We start from the raw sequence: 16,939 nt of genomic DNA on the forward strand, positions 1-16,939 counted from the left end.
TTTGCATTGTTACTATGTGTTTACAAAATAAATCGATAAATATAATAATTCATATAAAATTATAAAACTCCATAGAATTACACTATACCTAATATTCATTCTTTTTTCAACTATAAATTGTTGTATTCAAAAATATTTTTTTAAATATTCATTTATGCATTAAATATCTTCAGCTAATAACCCTCTAAATATAAATGTATTTTATATGTTTTGCAATTGAGTTTTAAAATACAACTTATCACAACATCGCATTGTTGTTTAAGTGCACATAGCCTATAGGCTTTAAACAAAATTTGTTTTTAATACGTAATTACATATGCCTAATATACCTATACAATATACATAATACATGTAGATATAATATATATAAATCGAACTTATTCAAATTATATAAGCCAGCTAGTGTGAACGACGACAACCGACCATTTAACTTTTAAATAATGACTTCATGTTATATTTTTTATATCCTCTTTCTCTTAAATCTTGGTTTTTTGTAAGAGGGTGGTAAAAACAACACAGATGAAAAATATATACAAAGTAAACGTACTGTACGATAACGTCGGAGTGCAATGGCTATGCAAACATATTCTTTTCGTTTGATAAACCGACCTACAACGCATCAGTAAACAAATCATTTATTTGAGCATAGTCTGTATATAAATTAAAGAAAAAAACTAGTGGATAAAATTAAAATGAAATGAGACTATTAAAACGTAAGCTTTATTTGATTTCTAAATATTTTTCATAAAATTTAAATCCAAAATCATGAATAGTATATTTAATATATATAATATAATATATACATGTATGTATTTATATAAATAATAATAATAATAAATGATTTTCACAAACTTATATACTATACTAGCTGACGAGCTGACCCCGTGCAATTCGTTGCCTGTTAAAAATGCTAATTCTATAATATAATTTAAATGTTGTTTAATTTATTATTTAATAATCAGTTTAACGGTGTTCAAAACTTTTCATTGATTATTTTGAATCTCGAAAAACTTGCGCAAGCACCATTTTAAAATGCTTTAAGATTACACACTAAATTTTTTTTACGAATGTACTGTGTAAACTGCAAGCCTCGATTTATTATTAAGGCTCTACGTTTATCAGTCAGTAAGTTAGTCAGGTTATATTATAGCCATTAAGCTTGGCGTTACCTGTGAGACTCTCTTATGTTATGCGAGCACCGACCTGGCTGTGGTGGATTGCGTACCTTGCAAAATGTGTACCTACGTAAGTTTATAATTTCTAACCATTAAGTTTCAAAGTTATATCAATTTTTTTTTTTACTAAGGTTAGGTTATACTATAATGTGCCATTTCGTGATTTTTATATAGTTTGTATAACAACCTGACTTATTTTATTTTTATTTTAAACTTATTTTTACCTATTTCAACCCTTTTAAAATCAAAATTTTGAAAATTTTTTTCTTAGTGGGTGTCTAAATCACAAAACTAAACTACTGTCCAAATTTCATACTCATAGCTTCAGCGATAACGACTCTGCGTTGATTATTATTTATTATTAAAGTACACTTTCCTTTATATACATATTTATATATATTAATTCAACACGTATATATTATTAACGGTATATTATATATAATATACATATGTTATTGAAATTCAATACAGTAATGTTGTAAACATTACAAATCGAGAAACTCAATTGTAATTTAAGTGTAATTTATTTACTTATGTTACACAAACGAAACAAATACCTATACGTATTTAATATACGAGTACCTACATACCTACAACAGTTATTGTTACGTTAGGTTTTGAAAAACTCTGCAATATTATTTAATTCATGTTTTAAAAATTACGTCCTTGTTTCGAATTCATAAGCTTTCATTGTATATTTTGAAGTTGAAAAGATTTTTGGATATAATATATAGGAATACTAAGAAAAGGAGAAATGAGGTGTAAATTGTACAACATGACACAGTGACAAAGTTTTAATTTCTTGGCTGATTTCGTAGAAATTAAATGATGGTATTGTGTGTGTAATATGTGAAGTTATTGTTTGTTTATTGTGAAATTATTCACAAACAACAAAATATAATATAAGTCATCATATATAGTTTTATACAAAACGGGCATATATATTATTATAAAATAGCCAAAGTAAACTTATTTTCAACATGTAAACCAGCCTTAAAAAAAATTTAATATCATCTAAAATTACACAACTAATTTCATCAATATATGCATTATACATGTATTATCATATTACATAACGTACGCTTTTCGGGGGTAACGAGTGTAAATATTATAATAGTGTATATAATAATATGATATATATATATATCTATAAATTATGATCTGATGTTGTCATGTTACCCAACGTGGCCTGTCCGATGAGTGTTAGTCAATTGGACATTTTGCGGATGAACAGGTACTCGGAAAACTGTTGGCCGTGAACGCCGCCTCCCGTGCTTGCAGCCACCGTGAAACCGGCGTTCAGCAACCGGGTGATGGCCTGCACACTATTGAGCTTACAGTATCCATTTAATGGGAACCGGACCAGGTGTCTGGAGTCCACGGGCGTCCAAGACACGGCCGGACGTCCGGCCGAGGGTTCTAGCGCCGAGTGGCCTGTTTCCGGAAACACCTCGTCCAAAACTGCGTGGTCACCAGACAACATCACACGCTCCCCGAGATCTGGACTCACGTGGACGGACACGCACTCGTACTGGTCTTTCGTGCCGGAGAGACTACTGTTGGATCGGCTAGGGCCGTTGGAATCCCAACCGTTCGTCCGGTTGCATTTCATCCGATCTCGTTTCAAGTTTTCTAACTGTTTACACATGGCTGGAACAATAAACCAATTGCATTGATTATATATAGTATATACAGTAAATTTACGACCAACATTATTTTTCACGCAATATGCGTACAGTATACAGTTACATAAGTAGGTAGAAGGTACCTATATGATATTCTCAGGTATAGATACTGCGTATTAATCGTATTATACTATAGGTCTGTATATTTATTAATCTTAGTTAACCATTCATGTAAATAATATAAAAGTAGGCAAGTATACCTCATAATATCTATATTTACTATTTAATATTCATATTATGTTCATATGATGTATGAATTGTACCTACACTATTTATCATTGTTTATATATGCAGACGCGTGTATATGATTTCTCATATTTTTTAACCTTGGTTCTATTAATGATAACTGATAAGTAACTATATTTACATTTAATTTTATTTTATAATTAGTTTTATTGCTTATATAGGTTACCCAATAATAATGATGTATAATATTGTTTTTTTCTTTGATCAATAAGCAATGCTGCATCGTGAAGGATTGTAATGTAATGTTAACACGATTCTCGTATCATTTGTAGGTGGTTCAAAAATGAAAGACTTACCTATATTTATTATGATAAAACTATACATTTTTATTGTAAGTTACTTTTTCATTTTATAAGAAATTGAACATAAATATACAATGCTTTTTCGTTTGATATATTTATCTATTATATTTCAATATCTATGATAGCTACTCCATATAAGTAAACACTAAACTGCATAGGTTATTCTAAATTAATAAATTTTTGTTATAACTGATAAATTTAACAATATATTGAAATAATTTTTTTGAATTATCTTAACTTAAGAATAAAAGCAGTATAATATGTTAAACTATTGTCACGTAACATTATTTGTTTATTCAAATATGTTCTGCATCATTCAATCGCCTCCGGAAAAATATCAAAATCGTGAATTATGATCGATTGTTATTACATAATATTTTAATTTGTCTAATGATTTCCATATTTCAAACCCATATTACACGGATTACGAATGTTATGAATAAAATAATGAAGATGGGACAAAAACGGTTGTAAAAGATATAATATGATAGTTCGATATAGTGAGACAAGTATCACGCACCCGGGGCTGTATAAAAGACTGCAGCCACACAATATCCTTCAATTAGACCAGAAATTTACGTTCTTAACCTTGTCCTCAAACAACAGCGCGTAGGTATTATCGGTGTATAATAGCATACATTACTTAAATGCACAATGAACTGACTATTTATGTGCCCAATTATCTCATTATAATCAAAAACAGTGTTTTATTAAGCATTCAAATAATACGCGACACACTTATTAGGGCTTTAATTAGTTTTATAATATAAGCCATTAAATGGATTATTAGGCCGCGACAAAATAATGAATACTATAATAATAGTATAGATATAGCTTTTAAAAATTTACTTACGAGTGATTTCAAAGTATCTAGCTTCTTCTAGCAATAGGTCAATGTCAGTGAAATTGTCAGGTAACGAAAGCTTTGAATTTCTCATAAAGTTGAGAATATGCCTGAACATCTTGCCATCCCTGTCGATGAAATAGTGTTGTTTAAGAGAATCTAACACTATGGGTATACTACCATTGAACAATTTTGCCAGTTTTGAATCAGGATTCCTGAAATTCAATTGAATGTAAGACTTTCTATAAAAAATAAACGAATTATGTACTTTGCATTTTTATAATATGCACGAATCAGTTGCATAAAATATGCATTGAAATATCTGTCATTATTAAAATTGAAAATCGTGTACGTAATTCGATAAAAAAAAATATTATAATCATTTCTATACTTTTTGAACATAATATAATAATGACATTATCGTGTGTAAAATATTTATACATGTAATATATTATAATATATATATAATATGTAACATAACAATACAACAATACATTCATTTATTTTTTTTTTTAGTTTCTTTGAGTGTGTGCCATGTGGTTAAATTTCTATATAGTCATATAATAACAAAGCAATAATATTTATAGAAAAATAGTAAAATCCGTACTATGTATACGCAGGTATATAATATATCGGAGACTCGTAATGCACGACTTTTATGCGAGAGTGACTAGTGAAGCGTAGCGCGTTCGTGTAACGCCAAAGGCGATGAACACGACGTGCAATGCTGAAAGGACCAATCGTTAGGTAAGCCAAAAAAATAAAAAGGAAACAGAAACCCACTCTTCGCATCATCGATTGGTGTTATTGCTTATTTCCCATGTTTGTTCCGTGACCTTACGCAAATACGTATTTTAAGAAAGGTTTCATTGGGTAATTAACCCAAATTTTTCTCAAATACATGCAAATACCTATGCATATAATACTATATCACATTAAACTAACTTGGTTAGAGTATCCAATGAAGACGTATATATGGTGCCGCCGACGTCTATATGGACGGGAGCTGTGTATTTAGACGCGGCTGCTACACATGGTATGCCAGCAATGATTTTGTGGTTGTAACCGGTAGTCGGCACTACCGGTGTTGGTGATGGTGAATTGCTGTTGTGTGAGACGGTAGGAGACGTGGCCGGTGAATTACTACGAGTAATACAAATAATAATCAAATATTATAATAATGGAAAAAGAAAAAACATATACCTTTATATTTTAAGAAATAAGAAAACACTCGGAATTTACATTTTAAAATCAGTAGATATAGTGCATGTAGATTTTAGTAATTTTTTTATTCAATGGCATTATACTATTATAGTATAATTCTACAGATTTAAAACACAATAACTTCACATTTGTTTTTTGTCATAAATTTAATTAATTGAAAAATAGTATTCCTAACTTAAAAGTTTATTATCTTACAAATTTGATAGTGGTAAGTTTACTATATTTTTATCTATACTTATAAATGTAAAAAATATAATTTATTTATATGAATATAAAAACAAAGAATGAATATACATATCTTCATTAATAAATAGTCAGACTTAAAATTTTTTATAATAATCCAATTTAAAAAAGAATACTTAAATATGTATTTAAAAAGAATTAAATAAATTTAAATAATAATTTTTGTTAATTTTATAATTATATTTAGTAAAAAAAAAATACTTAACATCGATGGATGTTTAAAATCAAAATTACGAGTTTATTATTTGTCTAGAAATTTAATATTTTAACTCTTAAAAAAAATACTTTCAACTATAGAAAAATAAATTTGTATACAAATATAGGTACAATTGTACCTAATATTTGTATTTAATATTATATGTACCTACGAGTATAATGTACTTTCATTAGATTTGATGTAAATACAAGACTTTAATTATAAATATATATTATTTCGGAGTGGATGAATAACTATGTTTGTTTATCGAATACTTTCTAATGTAATTCATAATAGTTGAGATTAAGGGTTGAAACATTACCATTGACTTAGTACTACGTGTTATAAATTAAAAATCAATTAAAATGTTTTATATTGATGGCGTTGTATTTTAATTATATTTCAATGTTTAAAACTAAATATTGCAAAATGATTTAGTTATTGTTGAACAGGATTTAAAAATTAACATTATAAGTAGGTATCTACATAAAAATATTATTCTCAGAATAAATTATAAAGGACATCTATAGACTATAACTATTAACTTCTAATCATGCAGTTATTTAAATTACACAGTCATCTATGTGGTATTTTATTCTTATTTTTTAAGCTTATTCAAATGTTTATAGATGGTTTGTATTATTTTACATAGGTAGGTGGTCAATATATGTAAATGTTTATATTGAGTATTGACCGACAAGCAATAAGATTATATCATCATAATTGAGTATTAATACACAACAGAAGTAAATTTAACTAAAAATCTCGTCATCGTGTTGGAATTAATTATAGAAACTTACGTACCAACATATAGTACTTCTATTTTCCAATACATATTTATTATAAATATAATATTTTTCTAAATAGGTACACACCTGATTTTGATCTGTGTGCTTGTGTATAAGGACCTGGATGAAGTGAGATCTTTAGGCTCCATTCCGTCCACATCTCGCACCACTTCACACTTACGTCTAAAATTATAAAATTAAAATAAATATTTCATTAATGTCTACAAGTAGAATTTAAAAAAAATAAATCTTATAAATTACATAATACATTAATATTATTATGAAAATTACTTTTAGTTAATAAAATCAAAAACAGTGAACCAATACTTGAAATTAATTCAGATAAATATAAAATTAACATTGTTTATATTATTTTGATTTGATTTTTGTATGTAATATAAATGTAAATAGTAATGTACAACTAAAATTATTACACTAAATAATTTAATTTCAACCATGTAAAAAAATCTTTATGTGGGGGCATTGCAGCTAGGTAAACTGATTACAATTTATTTCGAAATGACATTATGAATAAGTATTCACCCACTGGTTTAAACTGTTTAAAGTCAGCTGGATCATTGTTGTTTATTATTGTATAGTGTTTAAATTTTCTATTCGGGTTGAACCGACTGCTGCTTATCGTATTATACAGCTTATGAATCTATAGTGGGTCGACAATTTTGTGGGCGTTGTACACGATGCTGAAGATGATTCTGGTTTGATCACAAAAATATCGTTCACAATACGATGGAAAAGGAGGAAAATTATAAGAATAGTAAAGTTATAAACTGTACAGTACCTATACAAACACATAAAACATTTTACACGTGGAATCATGGAACATGTATATACATGTGCTGACCACGCCTAAAGTGTAACTGAAAACGATAATCCAATTGTCCGCATGTTATATGAAATAAATAATATAAAAATGTCACTTGGGCGAGAGAGAGCAATATACATATATTATGAATACCTATATAGTTTATTATATGTATAGATTATTATCTCGCTCAGACATCATAGATTAATTTGGCGGTAACACGGGTCTGTATAATTTTGTCAAACCATATTTGTATATACTGGATATATGTAATGCGTGTAAACTGTAATTTATGATTTTGTTGACATTGTCAAATAAACACTATAGGTGCATTAAACAATACACAATTTCCAGAGATCGAAGATAAAATATAAAGTGCGATGCTTTCTTATATGTCATATATCACTTAGTATTCAATTCGCATATATATTACACGTAATATATGTGTCAACATGTATATATGCACTTATACTTTCAAAGAAAGTATACGAGTACATAAAGCATATAATATGTTAATATGTTAATTATTTTTGTTTGTATTTTGTCATTGGTATTGGTCACCAATATTTTTGGTGAAGTATTCTAAATATAGCCAAACCAGTATATTCATTACAAAAGAAATCGTTTTGTGAAAACATTGTGAGAGAAAATGCGACATCTTGATATTCCAGAACGAAGTAAAAATAAGGCACCTGTCTATGGTCTGTGAAAGCGTCATAATAAAGGTCAATGATATTTGTTCGCTTCTTCGTATTATCCGGACCTACCTGTTGATGATGATACCAGTTGTACCGGACGGAAGGCACGTGACATTAAACATAATAAAAAATAAATAAAACGCGACCATGCCAAAACCTACTTTTTTCTCTATATTTTTACACTGCATATAGACGGAGAGATTAATACATAAACTAGTGCCATTAGTAAAGTGGTTTCGTTTACCTATATGTTATATAACTAAAAATCCATAAGAAAATGTCATATATTATATTCTCAAGTCTAAAGTCTCTAAAGGTTAAATTATCTTGGAAATCGAATAATATATATTCAATGACTTCTAAGATTAAGTTTGAGTAATTGTGGTCAATAATTCTTCAAAAATATTAGCAACTTAAGTTTTTTGGCTGGGGATAATATTTTATTTAGATGCAACAGTTATAAAATAGATACTATAGCTTACCCCTATTATATATAAATATTTGTTAATAATATTGTACTTATACGTTATTAAATTTTATTGATAAGTTTGTGTTTAAGAAAACTAACAACTAAATGTTTAGGTATTAAAGTCACCATAATAAAAAATATTTTAAATGTTTGTATATATTGTTAATATATTTTATTATTTTACTTTTAATATACCTTATTTTGACATTAAATCAAATCATACCTACCTATACTATACGCGGTAATATTACGGTATATACTAAATATTTGATATCGTCCATCATCTGTCAATTAAAATTGATTTTTAAAAATATTATAATGTCACTTAAATTTCCTTAGTTTTAAAACTAAATATTTAATCATTTTTGTCCTTATTTTATAATTTTGTCGTATATATTCAACAGGATACGACTATAGAAATATATACGTGCTCTTGCAGTAAATTATACAATTATAACTTGAACATATTAGAGTTGCTTGATAGGCACTATCAAGACATTCTAAAACATATATCTTGCAAGCAGCTATACATATAAAATCATTAGGTACTATAAAAAGTTCAAATATGTAATTTAATTTCGTATTACACTGTATAGTAGGTACAGTCGCACAGATATGTTGTAGTAATAATTATCATAAATTATTAGTTTGTCTATAGTAGTATGACCATTGACCTTATTATATTTCTATGATTACGAAAAAAAAAGTTTTAGGTTGAAATTTGAATGCTATGAATTCTAGCATATTCTCTATGATATCCTAGGATATCATTATAGTGATTGATTATCAAACATCACATTTTTCGAAAAAATAAGTTTTGTCATGATATTATATATTTGCACAGTTATAATTTAACTATATTTTTCCCATCTCTTTAAACAGAATTATATTCAATAATGTGATACCTGTGAATCCCCGATGTATAATATTATTAGGTAATCCACGTGATATTGAGATCAAAATGAAATTACAACTTACAACTGCTACTTATTTGACACGCCATCCTTCATCGTATTTGCGTGTAAAGATCTAAAATATTAAATTTATATATAACCGTCCACAATTCCACATACAGTCAAGTTAAAACTCGTTGTCATTTACGCGTTCACTCGTTTAAAACGTCCATAAACCATATTTAATTTTTATTTAGATAATATTATATTTATGTGTATAATATTATGTCTAACACCATTTCGAGCGTATAAAATAATAATTGCAAATTGACAACAACAACAACAACAACAACAACAACAACAATAATAGTACCTATAATATTTCATTGGTTAAACGCCTTGGTTCGTCATATAATATATCTGCAAGCATGAATGTTGATGTATACATCAAATAACATCATATTATATTGACGGAGATATTATAATATATATTATATTATTATACCTTCGTACAACTTATAATAATATTATAGTGTGAACGCGCGACGGCGGCGTGTGTGTGTGTGACTTATGTCGGACGATCTCGCGCGCTCGACGACGACGACGACGACGGGGCTCGTGGGAACGATCCCGCCGGGGTGGTGTGTATATACTGTAATACATATATTATATATTATAAACATATAATAATATTAATATAATGATAATAATAATAATAATAATAATAATACGAAAAACACGTGGGAAACGAATGTACGCGGGCCGTGATCACTCCGGGCGTACGGCACGAGTACCCACCGCCGCACAATATTATATATTATGAAGGTATATGCGCGTAGAAGAGCACCGCGTGTACCTATACCCATATACAAGTATATGTATATATATATATATATATTATTTAGTCGAGATAGATATTACACACACACACACTTGCGCGAGTATACCTATAAGGCTATATAAATATATGCATTTATATGTACATAGAAACAGACGCAAACGCTCATTGCATATACCTATATATATATACACATAGGTCCGGTCATCCCTGCCCGGGGGGAAACGGCCGTGCATCGGTGTGTATAGCAGCTAGCGGAGGTCGGGGGTCGGTTGTCGTTGGCGTGGTCGGTGCAACCGGGTGTGTGTGTGTGTGTATTGGGGGGGGGGGCATCGGAGCGCGCGCGGTCGGCCCCGGGCACCAGCACGATTGTCGCCCGGGGTCGCGTACGACCTCATGTCACGGCACATCAAACGCGCACAAAAACATAAAATAAAAACCGTACACCTCCGGGCGATATTCCGAGGGAAAAAATATAAAAATAATAAACATGTGCACGTAATGATTTTCGCCTCCAGTGTGTATGTATACGACCGCGCGCGCGCACACACACACACACATAACATATACTCTCACACACACACATTCACGTTTATGAACGCATATTATTGATATGTATTTACTATACTTATGATGATGATGCATATATACACAAAACTATCTGTACTTGGTATACTCACACACGCGGGCGAACCTACGAGAGACCGTTCGATTGGTTTATTTTTTTACGATTTTATTTGTATTTGTATGTAGGTATATTATATACCTAATATATATATTATGACTGTATCATATTATTTTTGTTTCGCCGATGACCGAAATCCTTTCCACACGGTCGTTATATATTCTATACACAACAGCACCATGTTATAAACATTATTATACAATATCCCTCTCGCTCATTAGGTACATATAATTATTATACCATATACTTACGTATTATATATATATAATATATATACATCCACTTTGATGATTTTATAAAGTTTTCTATAATACCCGCTAATGTATGACATTATGCGATTATTAATAAGAGTCTAAGTACGCGTACGCATTATAATATTATGTGTGAGTGGGTGGACTCGCGGCGCCTTCGATGAATCGTGTATTAATAATAAACGGGTAATACATCATATTATTATTATGCATGTAGGTTTACACGCCGACGATTACGATGACGGACACATGCACGCGCAACGCCGACCGATGGCAGTTCACTTAGACTTGGTGTGCCATTTTTTGAATTTCCGTACAAAATGATATCGTCAACTATTATACATAGTATACATAGGTCCTAGGTATAGATAAAATATTAAAATCGCGAAAGTATCTATAAATATCTAATTATGTTTTTAAAAAGAATTAATAACGATTTTACCTATAAACATCGAGCCTGCCGGATACATATATAAACTATTAAGTGATAAAACTAGAGAAATGTGCATTATTTTAATAACAGATCAAAACTTTTGTAAACAATTAAATTTGAAATAGAATTTACAAAAAAATATTTATTGTTATGGATGAGCGAAAAAAAACAATTATTTATTACCTAATAAGAATTATATTAATATAATATTTGTCGAGATTCTAAGAATAAAGAATTGGAATATTTTATTAATTGATCAAACAATCATACGATTTCCACATTACTTGTTAACTATTTTTTAATTAACGAGTAAGAAATTAAACATTTAAATAAAATCAGTAATAACTGATGAAAATAGGTATCCTATAACAGCGTATATAACCTCAGAATCACATAAATAATAATTAAATATTAAGATATAAAATTCTTAATTTTTATTATTTTTATATTATGTATTATAGTATATATTTTTTTAAAGTTCCGACTATAATTTAGAAAATTTAAGATATTAATAGGATATCATAGGCATAAATATCCGTTATTAGTTGCGCATATGTTCTTGTTTTAACTATTTAATTTAAATTATATTTAACTATTTAAATAATGAATACATTTTGCAATCATTTTCGTTTGAACAATAACAGAGTTAAACAAAGCCTAGGGGCACAATTTCAAATAGGGGGCTTCGGTACCCTTAGTTTTTTCAATCTTACGATCATCTTATAATACAATTGATAACCGCATATTTAATAATGGATTATTTATAAATAATATATTAATTTATAAAAATGAAATAAGAACATTAAGAACCAACTTGCTAAAAATGGTATAAATTATAAAGGAGTATAGATTATTATAGGGGATAAAACTGGTGGAGTGGTGGAGCCAAACCAGGCCTCCCCCATAAAAAATTATTTTTATGTTCTATAACAAATCAAAAAATGTATTCTTAGTACACCATTTCAATTACAATGAATACAAATCAAGCTACACATCTTAATGTGTGTAATGCTATATTGTCGTTATTGCAAACATTTTAGATGTAGTTAAAGTCAAATAAATATATAATAGGTATTTAATTAATACACCTATTTTTTATTTTTGTCGTTACACCTTCGTTATAATATAACTTATGATTTATTTATCATAAAACAAGCATTTTTCTTAAATCTAGAATTTTTTTTTTTGAGAGTTTGAATGCCTATTATAATTATTAAAATTCAAATAATAAATAACACTGTTCAATTATTAGTTACCTTTTAATAATCGGCCCGGACTCCAGGATGACTCTTTTTAGACACAAAAAAAATAAATAAAATTAATGTGAATTTTCAGAATTAAAAAAAATTAATCGTTTATTAATTTAACACATTGCCAAATAAAACTTTCAAATACTTTATTCGGAAATCGAAAATAATATTGTCGGACGTAAGTGATTTGATCACACACAACTATCGTATTGTAGTTATCCCGAGTACTGAACCATTGAACAGCACGTTCAGATTACAGAAGACCGCCACGGCAATCAAGAACCGCGCCATCTGGTGTTTTCAGTGTAACCATTGAACAAATTACAAAACATGTCATTTACGACATTATTGTATAATATTGTAACATTAAGAATTTTGGAATTTTATATTTTATTCTTCACTTTATGTAATTCAACGCAAGGCAAAATATTAAGATTTTTCGGTTCTGATTTCTGGCGTAGTGGAGTACGAATTGAGAAATAAAAATCAGCGGAATACAATATTATTATATTTTTCACAACCATATAAAAATGTTAAAATTGTAATTAGATGATTATTTAGATAACATTTTATTCGAATAAAAAATTATTCAAATGTTTTTTTTTAATTATTTGAAATATTTTAAAATTATTATTATTATTATTATTCATTATTCATTTTAAACAAGTAAATATTATAAACTGTAGTTAACTTTGTACTTTAAGTTGTATAATTATAAATATTATTTTATTCTGAGTACATGCAAAAATATTATATACAAAGCATAAATAGATTTATAGAAGAAATATATTATAAATTATAATATTGGTATAATCATTTTGTGATAGGTAATTATGATAAAAATAAATAGTAGTAAATAATAATGATAATAAAAATGTAATATAAATAATTATTACATTATTATAGATATTACAGTTTTTAAATTAGATTTCAAAATAACCCCTTCTTCAAACATGTTATCTAATAGCTGGTTGCATTTCATTATAACAAATATAAATTATACTATAATACATTAGAATTAGAATTATGTTTAAAAATTATTTAAATTGTTTTTTGTATATATTATCAAAGGTACCTTTACACTACACCATACATGTTGACATCATTTGAAGTTCTTAAATTATTGTTTAAGTATTAGGTACCTTATATTTTATTTTCTAGAGATTTGTATTCCGTTTACTGTAGAGTACTAGAGGCTAGTTTTCTTAAGAAAATTGCAATACAGTAATTTCCAGTATTAAAATCTTGTTCAGTATTATTTAAAAATACTTATTACTGTCTTCATAGATACAATAGCTATACTTCATGTAACTTAATGGTAAGCCAATGTTCTTACAATTGATATAGCAAAGGAAATTTATTTAAGAGGTAATAATAATGGATTGAAGTAATATTCAAAATATGCATTTTAATAAACATTATAATTATCTTATCCTTATCCTTATCTAAATTTTAATCCTAATATATAATATGTAAAACATCAACAGAATAATAATAAAATTAAATTCATAATTAAAAATATCACAGTAATTAACCCTTCTATAGATACGTTTTAGTTATTAATATTACTTTTAAAGGCAGTAATTACTTATTGCTATAAAACAATATTCAAAAATATTTTTACTTTAGATAGTAATTAAAATAAATAGTACAAAAATTTTAAATTTTAATAAGTAAATAAAAAATATTGTAATAGATTAAAATAAAATGTTTTCAATACTTTTGGAAATATATAATTATACTTCTTGAAGTCTAGACCGTTCTTTAATTCTTTTGCATTTAGGGCAGAAATCTCTATTTTTCCAACATTGGTAGTGATAAACATTATCACATTTATCACAGCTATGGGCATCTTCATCGAATGGAAATATTATTGTGTCCTTTTGACAAAGCTCACAAATGTATCCTTGATTTTTACAAATCTAACAATAATAATACATGTTTAAAATATTATTTATGATGGTTTTATTATAAAAAAAAATTAACTAACTTCGCATTCATATCGAATATGTTTTTCACAGATGTCATATACTCTCTGTAAATCTTCTAAAAAAAGTCCTGAATGTATTTCAACCATATCTTTCATACTATACAGAACACTATCATATAGCAATTCATGACATCTTGAAGATACATTTTTCAACTGTGCATTCCAAACTTTGCATAAAACCAAGTATTTTTTCATTTTTACTAAACTATTTTTAATGTTCTATAAAAATCCATAATTAATAACATGTTTAATAAAATCAATTTATAAAAATTAAATTCAGTTTCTTACTTTGATTTTATTGAGTGACTCTAAATATGTAAAGAGTTTAGGGTTGTGTTTTTCTAAATTATACATTTTTGATTTATAATTATAATTAAGTAGTTGAAAAGATGCCTGGCTAACACATTTTTTCTCAAATTGCCAATTGCATAAAACACGTGCTGGTATTAAAGCAGTATTATTCCAATGATGTAAGGGACAGTAAAATTTTCCATCATAGTCACATAAGCGGGCTTCTAATGAAAGAGTATCTTCTAAAGAAAAAAATTGTTAAATTAACACGTTAGGTTTTGCAATCTTGTAAATAGTATGGTTTATTGTTATATTATACTTTACCAGATGACAGTTTGGTGTTACGAATACGAATATATGATTGGCATTCAGCACATTTGTAATCTTGAGATAACAATCCATTGGATGGAGTGATAGTTAAAATCATAGAATGTTCACTAGCAAGAACTGCAGTACAAACTCTTTTGATTTTATCCAAACAAAAAATATGACAGTAGTATCCACAATCTATATTAACATAATAATTAAATTTTAAAATCTAGTTTAATGAACAAAAATATTTAATATTTTACCTGAACATTCATACAACTGATGCATGTATTTCCAAATAGTTTTTGCACATACATCACAGATTTTATTTTCTAACCAGTTTGGTTTCCATACAAAAGATAAATGATGACCAAAAATCACTTTGGTTTCAATCAATTGATTTTTGTTTTCTAAAGCCTTTATTTCTGTTACCATTTCTAATTTGAATCTTAACTCTACTAATCTTCTAACCAATCGCATGCGTTCTTGACTACACTCTTTAGTAGTTCTTATCATTTGATTGCATTTTTCAATTTCTTTTCTCAATATATCTTCATTTAGATCATTCTAAAAAGTGATAGTAAATAAATATTTTAACTAAAGTAGAATATTTACTATTTATCTACTTCATTTATTGTTAAGAAGTTATCAGATATTGAAGTTGAACTTTCAGATGACACTGAATCAGATGATATTGATGACAGTGAAATCACTGAATCATTCATTTCCACATTAAATAAAAAATCGTTAGGTAATGAACTCATAGAAAAGTTTCTACCTGAAATCATAATTATTTTTAGTTTAAGTTTAGTATTTAATTAACTAAAGATATTTGTTAAATCTTATTTCTATACTTCATAATTTAAAAAAATATATAATATTTTTTAGGTACAATTATATTACAGTCATAAATTAATACAATAAAATTGTGCAAGCTACATTATCATTAATTAATACATTTTATTGTAACATATACATACTACTTAACATACCAAATTTACTTAAATTGTCTAAAATACATCGAATTATTATTTACTAATAATTACTTATTAAAATATAAAACAATAATTTGGTATGAATTAACTAGAAAAAATAAAAATAAAAAAATAATTTACAGAAGACTTACTCTATGAACTATGTCACTAATCACGAATTATTCACATACTACTATAACACTGTATGTGATGTTATGGTAGTCCGCAGTCGTGTTATGATAACAAAAACACGTTTTATCAATGAATCACATATTTTGATAAGAATAAATAATATATTATTATTATTATTTATTAGTTATTACTATTTACTA

The 16,939-nt window shown here is 27.4% G+C and overlaps 2 protein-coding genes across 5 annotated transcripts; both read right to left on the reverse strand.

Moving 5' to 3' along the window:
- Nucleotides 1-2,025: 2,025 nt before the first annotated feature.
- On the reverse strand, nt 2,026-13,283 carry LOC114130501 (BTB/POZ domain-containing protein Tiwaz). Of its 3 annotated transcripts, none has more exons than XM_027995487.2 (5): nt 13,050-13,283; nt 6,791-6,886; nt 5,198-5,395; nt 4,262-4,467; nt 2,026-2,825 (listed from the first exon to the last, which is right to left on the reverse strand). In XM_027995487.2, exons 2-5 carry the CDS (start codon nt 6,850-6,852, stop codon nt 2,383-2,385), a joined length of 909 nt encoding a protein of 302 aa, XP_027851288.1. In that variant the 5' UTR covers nt 6,853-6,886; nt 13,050-13,283; the 3' UTR covers nt 2,026-2,382. The 3 variants fall into 3 exon arrangements, with proteins under 3 accessions (XP_027851288.1, XP_050053047.1, XP_050053046.1); XM_050197090.1 differs by lacking the exon at nt 13,050-13,283 and adding an exon at nt 9,960-9,988; XM_050197089.1 differs by lacking the exon at nt 13,050-13,283 and adding an exon at nt 7,251-7,297.
- Nucleotides 13,284-14,482: 1,199 nt separating this feature from the next.
- Nucleotides 14,483-16,913, reverse strand: LOC114130502 (differentially expressed in FDCP 8 homolog). Of its 2 annotated transcripts, none has more exons than XM_050203827.1 (7): nt 16,760-16,913; nt 16,260-16,411; nt 15,897-16,200; nt 15,649-15,831; nt 15,322-15,566; nt 15,034-15,252; nt 14,483-14,965 (listed from the first exon to the last, which is right to left on the reverse strand). In XM_050203827.1, the coding sequence occupies exons 2-7, from the start codon at nt 16,395-16,397 to the stop codon at nt 14,780-14,782; spliced, it is 1,275 nt and encodes a 424-aa protein (XP_050059784.1). In that variant the 5' UTR covers nt 16,398-16,411; nt 16,760-16,913; the 3' UTR covers nt 14,483-14,779. The 2 variants fall into 2 exon arrangements, with proteins under 2 accessions (XP_050059784.1, XP_050059789.1); XM_050203832.1 differs by lacking the exon at nt 16,760-16,913 and adding an exon at nt 16,626-16,759.
- Between the last annotated feature and the right edge of the window lie 26 nt (nt 16,914-16,939).

This window comes from Aphis gossypii, chromosome 1 (assembly GCF_020184175.1).
Source record: "Aphis gossypii isolate Hap1 chromosome 1, ASM2018417v2, whole genome shotgun sequence".
Lineage (NCBI taxonomy): Eukaryota > Metazoa > Arthropoda > Insecta > Hemiptera > Aphididae > Aphis > Aphis gossypii.

Bases quoted from the DNA above. Each gene is read 5' to 3' on its own strand.
- LOC114130502 (XM_050203827.1), bottom strand. From the start codon at position 16,397: ATGAGTTCATTACCTAACGATTTTTTATTTAATGTGGAAATGAATGAT. The intron at 16,201-16,259 runs GTAGATAAATAG...ATCACTTTTTAG, and splicing joins ACTTCTTAACAATAAATGAA to AATGATCTAAATGAAGATAT. The intron at 15,567-15,648 runs GTAAAGTATAAT...TTTTTTCTTTAG, and splicing joins TAACACCAAACTGTCATCTG to AAGATACTCTTTCATTAGAA.
- LOC114130501 (XM_050197089.1), bottom strand. From the start codon at position 7,282: ATGATCCAGCTGACTTTAAACAGTTTAAACCA. The intron at 6,887-7,250 runs GTGGGTGAATAC...TTATAATTTTAG, and splicing joins ACTTTAAACAGTTTAAACCA to ACGTAAGTGTGAAGTGGTGC. The intron at 2,826-4,261 runs GTAAGTAAATTT...TTATTGTTCCAG, and splicing joins TAGATACTTTGAAATCACTC to CCATGTGTAAACAGTTAGAA.